The 8479-nt window shown below is 46.7% G+C and overlaps 1 protein-coding gene across 3 annotated transcripts in view; it reads left to right on the top strand.

Annotated features, from left to right (window-relative positions):
* Positions 1 to 221: 221 nt before the first annotated feature.
* LOC146175376 (unc-112-related protein-like) overlaps positions 222 to 8479 on the top strand; it is a 34304-nt gene continuing 26046 nt past the window's right edge. The window contains exons 1-3 of one of the 3 annotated variants that reach the window (XM_084581714.1): positions 222 to 618; positions 716 to 957; positions 7380 to 7538. In XM_084581714.1, coding sequence (XP_084437840.1) covers positions 7400 to 7538 — 139 coding nt within the window. In that variant the 5' untranslated portion in view covers positions 222 to 618; positions 716 to 957; positions 7380 to 7399. Of the gene's footprint in view, positions 619 to 715; positions 958 to 1003; positions 1341 to 7379; positions 7539 to 8479 lie in introns of those variants that run through there. The other 2 variants (XM_084581713.1, XM_084581712.1) reach the window with 2 other exon arrangements.

Genomic DNA, 8479 nt, shown 5'->3' with positions numbered 1-8479 from the left:
CTAGTACATGCGTGATATTTGGCAGACAAAACGTTACAGTGGCAGCTGCGAATCTTAAAGCATGTCGGCAGGCTTCTTTTTAAAGTATTTTTCTCTTATATTTCCTAGCCAATCGACGTGAGAGCGGAAGGGAAAGCGAATGAGCTCATGGTGTCGTGACGTCAGGCCGCCTGACCTTATAAGGACTAGCTCCGCCCCGATACGTGTTTTTGGCATTTTTCTCGTAGGCACCTTTTCCTCCTCAGATTTGTTAGTTTCTGTCCCTTGTTTTTGTAATCTATTCGCGCTTTCGTCCGTCCGCGCAGCGTCAGAACTTCGGCGCTCTAAAAGCACAAAAAAAAAGAGAAAAAAAAAAAGTTTCTTTTCCGCACTTTCAGTACGACGAAATACTCGCGTCCGCGCAGCTTCGCATCGTCGCAGCAAGGGGGTATGCAGTAGTAGTGAACGATCACCGTGCAGGACGAATGTGCATCTAGCTGGAAACATCGTGTGGCTACTGCTGCATTTGTTCGTCGAAAACTACCGTGACTGCTACAGCGGATCCACCTGGAAATCGATCGCCTTCGAACGAAGTTTGAATGTGGCCGTTGATGTAACAGCCCTGCCTCGTCCGACGCGGTAAGTACAGTACCATCTCTCCTTGGAAGCGGGCGGGGACACGAAGTTACCCACGAGTGAACAACGCTAGCGATCGGCTGTCATCGATGTTTTACAGCTGGCATTTGCGACCGAAACGGGGAGTTCAGTCTGATCAAGCGCACCGCGAAACTGCTCGAGAAGGAAGCTGACTGGGCGCTAAAGGAGCTACATTGAGCTAGACGAGATAACGCGGTGCCGAAGAGCTTCGGAGCTTCTGGGCGCTCCGCGGCGTGCGGCACCCGATTTTATTTGGGACGCCTTGGCGAGGTACCAAAAAGCAGCGGAGCCGGGCTTCCCACGTCTCTCCTACGTCGAAAGGTTCGTGGGTTACACTTTTGGTCATGCCTGGCGCCGCGGACTCCTCCACTTTTCGCCGACCTGCGCTGGGCTCGGCTGTGTTGGGGCGTGCTCGAGGGGAAGAGGCCGCTGAGCCCACTTTTAGGTGCAGTCAAGCGCCGGCGCAGAAGCCGATTAACGAAGTGTACAACCAATGGAGCTAGCCACAGCGCGTGCCCTGTAGAGTTTGTGGTTCCCTGCATTTGTTGTGAACCTCTCCGTCAACGGGTCATAAGAGAAACTCGCGGACGTCGTTGAGCCGTACCGTACCGAAGCGAACATGGCGGCCGATGTAAGCGCGTTCTCTACCGCCACGGCGAGCAAGTTGCCGACGCTGGCTGCCGACCCGTCGTGGCCCCGCTATGGTGAGTAAAGTAACCGGATAGCGGCGTGTTTCTTTCATGACTAAAACATGTTTATGACTAAGATGCCTCGCGTGGGAAAACACCTCAGTGGCACAGTTAACGCTTTTTGATAGTTCTTCCACCGGCTGTGACGTATACGTATCTCTTCCCTTCCTCCCTTGTGTATGACGTCGCGAGCAGACGATTTTTATGCGGTCAGCCCGATTGAGTGGTTGAGGGCCAATTAATCGATGTTGCGACTGGCTCCCTGTATCTGTTTTGGCACTGGTTTTGGTCATGAGTCAGCGCGCCTGTCGGCGGATATTTACCCGAAGTTCATCGATGACTGTGCAGCGACATGTTTACATTCTCGAAAAGGCGTGTCTTCCCGGTCAACCGTATGGCAGCTGTTGGGCTAAGGGAACTGGCGTCCATAAACTGCTTCATTGCAAGCGTTTTAGTACCACTGATGTCTTCGTAAAGGCTACCTGTGCGACGTGATCCTGTGTTCTGTCCGTTGCCGCGCGTGTTTCGCAGTTTCGTACGTATTGGTGTCGCGTGTTCTCATCGCTGTTCACTTTTGTTTTGCTTTCGTACATCAGTGTTCAGTATCGTTTCCGAAAATCAGTTACGTTAACGACCAAAAGGCGGCAATCAGTCGGTGTAGTGTGCAACGGGCAGTACCAAGTCTGCTTCCGCGCTGTTCTTATTTTCGTTTTCATCCGGTTGTAACGGGCTTGCATCAAAGGTTTATTTAGTACCGAAGATTCTTCAGTCTAAAAACGCTGGTCGCGCTTTCAACCCTTGTGGCGCGTCCCGCCAGATATGGATGCACTTCACACTTCGTTACATTTTATTTTTATTTATTTATTATTATTATTATTATTTTTTTCCGGCTTCCTGGCGCGGCGAAATGGTATTCTCGCAAAGTAGAGTTCGTAAAGTAGCGCTCGTCCTGTGTGCCTCTCTTGTCCTTGTCTGTCCGGCGCTAAGCCTCCCAGTAATCATGTATTCTCGCAACAGGTCCATCATCGGCCGGATTCCGGAAGCATAGGAGAGCGGGGTTACACAGTTGGCATCGTCTGCACCCGTCTTTTACGCAACTGTGTACCGCTGTCGCCGTGCTTGCGTGGTGGCACGAAGAGACAGCTAGCCGGCAAAACGAATGTCGCCTTGAGAACGTTCACTTAGAGGGAGAAACGAGTTCTGCGAAAAACAGCGTCGCAATTAATTGTAGGCCACCCGCGGCAAGGAAGATGCAGTGGCCCTCTCCGTAGCTATAGTGAACTAGAATACCGTAGCAGCAAACGGAATGCGTATACAACGGAGTTATCTTTGCTGCCAACTCTTTTTACGAGCCGTACTGTGTTGCATGGTATTGCTTTAACCCCCTCTTCTCCAGACGCCTGCAAGGCAGCGAACTCCATGGCATATTTTTTTGAAAGTGTGCTGGAAGATATCTTTCGACGATATACGTTTGGAGTTCACTCACTCTGTGTTGTTTTTCGTTTCGTGATTAATGTTGGTGGTAGCTATATTCTCGAATCCACCGGCTTTACGTTTCAAAGCAAACTTCATTCATCTTTTTACTGCAGCGTCTTTCAATAGCGAGGTAAAAGTTGAATCCAGGAATAACGTCTGTTGCCGAGCAGACGAAATCCGGTCGGAGCAAGAGCAGACGACGCGGTGCGTGGATCGGGTTTCGAAAGGGAAAACGACGAAAATAAGCCCCTCCGACTTGGCAGGTCACAAATGCACAAAAAGGTAGACGCGCTTTGTCATGTGGTCTAGGCTGCTTGTGAATCAAAGAAGGCTAAGCGATCGAATCAAAACTATAATGTAGCGCAGCAGATTCGCTGCGTTATAAGTCGGGCAGTTGTTCCCCTTCCGCCTCGCAAGCATTCCCAGAGGTTGCAGCCGACAAAGCAATGTCTTTCCAACGCAGGGGGTACAAAAAAAAAACTGCATTGATCGAGCGCAAGAGGCGGTATTCTTGAATCCCCGCCCGCTTGAAAGGTGCCTTTTGCGATGGGCTGTGTATTGTACCTACTCGTTTGGTGCGGCTCGTAGTTTACCGATGATTGCGTGATGCTTATCTATGGATGCCCTTGAGCAAAATAAACCACACACCCATAAATTCGCTGCTCCCACCACTGACATATGTTTTTCATTTCGAAAGCGCGCGATGACGATTCACGGCACCCTAAACGCAGCTAGACTACACATACCTCCGTCCATCCCCTGCAAATTCTTTCGGTAACCCCCACTAGCTTGTTTATCGTCAGAATCTGAACTGCATATCGGCTGCAACATATATTCACCGCGCGTCGTAGACGGCTTCGTCGCCTCCGCGATCTCGCAATAGCAGAACAGCAGTTCTCGCTTCCGCGATTAAATTGTGCTCAGGGTGCGGCCTCTCATAGCGACGAGGCGATATGCGTGGGGCATTGATCTGGGCTCGGCCTTGTTCGCGGCCGGGGCATAAAGAAGCGCGCCTGCGGTGCCTTGAGGCATGCAGAGCGTGATGCGAGCGTAGGGGTTTGCCTGAGCGATCAGCGTCGTACGTAGGTAGGTGCGGCGCTTGCGCTAGACGCGGCGAGGTATGCGTGCGTGTGTGCCGGGCCATTGCATATCGCCGCCTGCCCACGCATCGTACGTGTAGTAGAAGGCGACACGGCGCGTGTGTGCCCACTACACGTCGTGCATAGCGTCCCGCCGGAGGGAGGTCTTGAGCTGCGTGTATCGAGCGGAGCAACGTTTGCGACGTGCGCTGAGTGCGGGGGCTAAAACTGCGAGCTCAAGAGGCCGGTATCCGCGTGCCGCAGAGCTGGTTTAGCGTTGACATTTAAAGAGAAAAAAAAAAGGGGGGGGGGGGGGGGGGGTGCGAAGTGAGAGAGAAAATGCGACAAATATGCTTGACACTGTTTGTGAAAGATTTTTTTTTTCTCGGATTTTCTTTTGTATGCATCAACTAATGAGTGGGGGGGGGGGGGCACTAACACAACAGGGCCATTTGACAATAAAGACAATAAATATGGTGTTAAAGAAACAGATGCAAGTGGGCGTCAATAGGTACAAAGCAATGATCTGGTTTGCAGATTGGAGTATGGCTCATTAATGTCGGCACTGTATGGAAAGGTCACCATGCATTTTGTTAAGGAAAGCACCACCTTCATTCTCCTGTTCTGAATATTTCTTAATACTTGATGTGGTTGGGGCTGTTTATCATAAAGAAAATTGCTAGTTTCACACTTTGTTCCTCTTCCACGTTTTTCGATTTGTCACAATATTTCCAACACCGTCCAAAATAGAGAATGGGATGGGGAGGGGGAACACTAGAAAACAATCTGAAGTACTTAGGTACTCGTCGGGCAAATCTGATTTTGTTTTGTGCAAAAGTGAACTAAGTCTGCTGTTAGAACCAGTGCAGTATCACCTTGATGAAATATTGCTCCACTTTTCCAAACAGCTACTGCTTGCTAAAGGCTGCCAAGAAATAGTCGTTCAAACCTAAACTCAATTTGGGAGAGAAAGAGGATAAAAACTTGACAATTTTCCGCAAGAGAAGCAAAGCTCCCATTGTCTGCAGTCACTTGCATGGAGCCATCAGTTCAGTATTCATGGAATAAACGCTCTTGTAGTGTTTACCTTGGACACCATCCCTACTTCCTTGTTGTCTGATCTTCCACTTCTCTCAGAAGAAAAGGGTCCTTGCATATTCACGCTTGTAGTGTTTTTTTGTTAGGTTTACATGGTGGGGATACATTCATCATGTCCCTATCATGCTGGGAGCCTGTTGTTTTTTATACTCCGAAATACACATTCTTCTGGGAGTCCCATCAAGAGGATGAGCCTTTGTGAGCATCACAGTTTCACTTTCGATCATCTATAGTAACCAGGACTGATAAGTTAGTGACTACACATTTTTCTGAATATCATGCTTTCAGAGATTGAACACAAATAGCTGATTACCGAATGTGCTGCGAGGTTTGAAATAAGAAAAAACTTACCGAAGTGGAGAATATTGTGGTGTATAAAGGGACACACCTCTGACTTGAGGTAGCTTTCGGGAAGCCTTTCCTGCCTATTGCGAGAATGTGGTATAGTAACAATCAGGGGACAGCATAGCACAGCACTTTGTAATATATGTTACCAGGCAGTATTATACCTCATCAAATGTGCACTGTTGTCTCGCACTGCACGTATACTGCGATTGTAGCCAGTAGTTAAAAACTGCATGTCTAGCCATATGGCTATATGGAAACAGCACAGTTACTGCGGGGAAAAAAAACGAAATAAGGTCCTGACAGTCAGTAGGTGCTAAAAATCAAGTAGCATCCTTCAAATTTTGCTTAGCACTTAATTTGACTTCAAGTTATTCTCTCGTCTCCGTCTCCTTTCTTTGCTCAACCGACTACTGCTGCGACATACCCTACTGATGTGTAGATTTCTTGCAAATTTGCAAATTGCAGTCATTCAGAAAGAGTAGCAACCTCTGTATGCACTGTCATTCATAAGTCATAACAGCTTTTTCTGGGTTCAGCAGAGAGGCAGAAGTGCATGATACAGAACTAAGTATCTACAAAAATATGCGTGACTGTATGCTCACTTGTGACCCCGTTCTTACGAATGCCTGCTGAATGGGCTGTCTGTGCTGACACTTCACACTCACTAGCTTTAACACATTGTTTTCTGTGCTAATGATGTTGGTAGGGTTCTTTGGTACAACTAGCAAACATATCAGTCGCAGTTGAAAAGTGCTTTGAATTCTCATCTCATTAAACATTGTATTCATTTCAGCTTGCACACATGGGATTCTAAGTTATCATTCCCCTGAGTTTATTGCACTTTGCTTTACAGGCACTCTTGTTTTCTTATCAGAGCCTTATCTGGCATTGTATGATGGTGGGACACCTATTGTTCCATTTGCTCGAGTAGCTGTCGAGTAACAGACAAAGGTGCAGCTGTGTACCATATTTTCGCATACTGAATACTGTCAGCTTATCAAGCAAACCATTGAGCATATAGTATTATCTTTTGCCAATAGGCCTCCCTGGTCTTCTGCGTGTTTTTATAATTGCGGGCGTGCAGTTAACACAATCAATTTTGCAGTAAAAGGGAAGGATTTGAAAAAGTGTGGCACTTTTTAACATTTACCATTAGTGAACTGCTTCATAACACTTTTTGAAGCAATATTGAATTCTGATGCTAATCTTAGTATATTGAAAAGACTGAAGCACGGATACATACCATATGTGAGGTCCTTTTGCGAAGTCATCGGTGAAAATGTTTCTTTTTTCTTACTTTGTTTTTTTATGCAGTTGGCAGTAAATTTTGCGAGGTGTGTGTGAGGATTATTAAATTTATAGTAGTGCTGCCTCATCACTTAGTCGCCTGATACTGGCACCAGAGGATAGAACATGCATATCCTATTATACTTGCAGACATTCCAGATGACTGGCTCTGTTAAACTTCCTGAAATTAATCTTTCCATGCATCCACACCGTGTGAATTTTTGCTGCTGACTACATAAGGAATGTACACAATAATATGGTGTGTGTAAAGTAATTGCCCAAAGCATGTTTCTGTGAATCAGTATTACTGGAATAGGTGCCATTAAGCACCATCAAAAATACATTCCTGCAGAACCACAGTCACTTTGATACATCTTAATGCAGATTTTGATACGATTTGGACAATGTGCTTCTGTAACAAAGCAACCTTCACCCAAACGTTGTCCAAACCGTATCCAAGAATCCCGCATAAAAAAAGTCATGTAGTGAATCAGCTTAGTCCATACACTGGGTGTTTTTAAGAAGCTTTGGCCAACGTACACAGGCTTTGTGAAATAGTCTATACTGCCACTGTTCATGTAGCCAAGCAGTATTGTGCATCCAGTCTGAGAACACTGTCTACTGTCTACCATGTCTGGTAATTTCGAGAACTACGAACATTTCCGACTTATAGTGGTCGTGCCATCAAATAGTTCACGTAGGATTTTTTTTTTTTTTTTTTTTTTTTTTTTTTTTTTTTTTTGTCGTTTCTCCACATTCCGTGCAGTGTACCCACAACTGAGCAACATGATAGCCGACGGAGTCAAAGTGGATGGCAGTTGGGAGCTCTGCATCCATGTCACAGACCTCAAACTCGACCGGAAGCTGAGGGTCAAGGGTGACATGCACATTGGAGGCGTCATGCTCCAGCTGGTCGAATCGCTGAGTGAGTGCTCTTGAAATGCTTCAGTTCTTCTGCCCGCCGCTGTTTTGTTTTCCCACCTCTGCTTGTAGACTGCCGCAAAATCTAGTGGCCATTGTCACGGGAGTCCCTCCAGAGGACTGATGCTCAGGATGGTGTGATGACGGGCAAGCTGATGTTGCATATTTTTTAATACACATTGAGCAAGAAGGCATGTGAAAGACTGCATAGTGCTGTGTTGAAACTGGTGATGAAACTGATGGTGACTGATGATGTATCAGTTCCAAGTCTGCACAGGTCTCCTTCCATGTCTTTTCCACGGCTCTTTTCATGATGTGTTCTAAAAAATGATGAACAGTGATGTAAACTTTCATCTGAATCTATTTCTCTTCCATGGTGCCGCAGGGCAAGCTTTAGGAAGAATCATCACAGCTAACTATGATCCATCTGTGTTTCCTTTTATTCTTGATGTCTTTACCGAAGGGGTCCCCAGCATAGCCATGGCTGCTAGTCTCTGCTGTGGACACTTCTAAAAACTGTCACTGCTTTTCCTGTTAGAGCACAGATACCGAACTCACACCTACGTGGCTTATTTTGTGTTCTGTTGCCGCATCACGCTAGGCTATATCACAGTAGAAGGAATATAGGCAATACTTGTGTGGTGCCGACGGAAAGCGGCTTTTATTGGTGTCCATAGACTGTTCTATGAGGCCTTATTGGAAGGTTCGGCTAATCAGTTATTCCAGAAGTTTCCACCTTCTAGCTCAGCTTGCAGTCTGACTGTGTATTGAGGCATGCACCTTGAAAAGTGCTGCCCAAGACACATGCAGCAGTTCTTTGTCTGGCAATTGCTTGTGTAATAACTGCTCAGTTGTTTCAAATTGTTTTCCACACTCACTAAAAGAACGAAGGACGGGTCGCAAAGTCCTGAACTGCCACAAATTGGTGCACCTTGTTGGCTGGTG

Source organism: Amblyomma maculatum, chromosome 10, assembly GCF_055883805.1.
Source record: "Amblyomma maculatum isolate TAMU_Amacu chromosome 10, ASM5588380v1, whole genome shotgun sequence".
Classification (NCBI taxonomy): Eukaryota; Metazoa; Arthropoda; class Arachnida; order Ixodida; family Ixodidae; genus Amblyomma; species Amblyomma maculatum.
The sequence above is the reverse complement of the archived record's forward strand: the minus strand, read 5'-3'. Positions and strand labels throughout refer to the sequence as shown.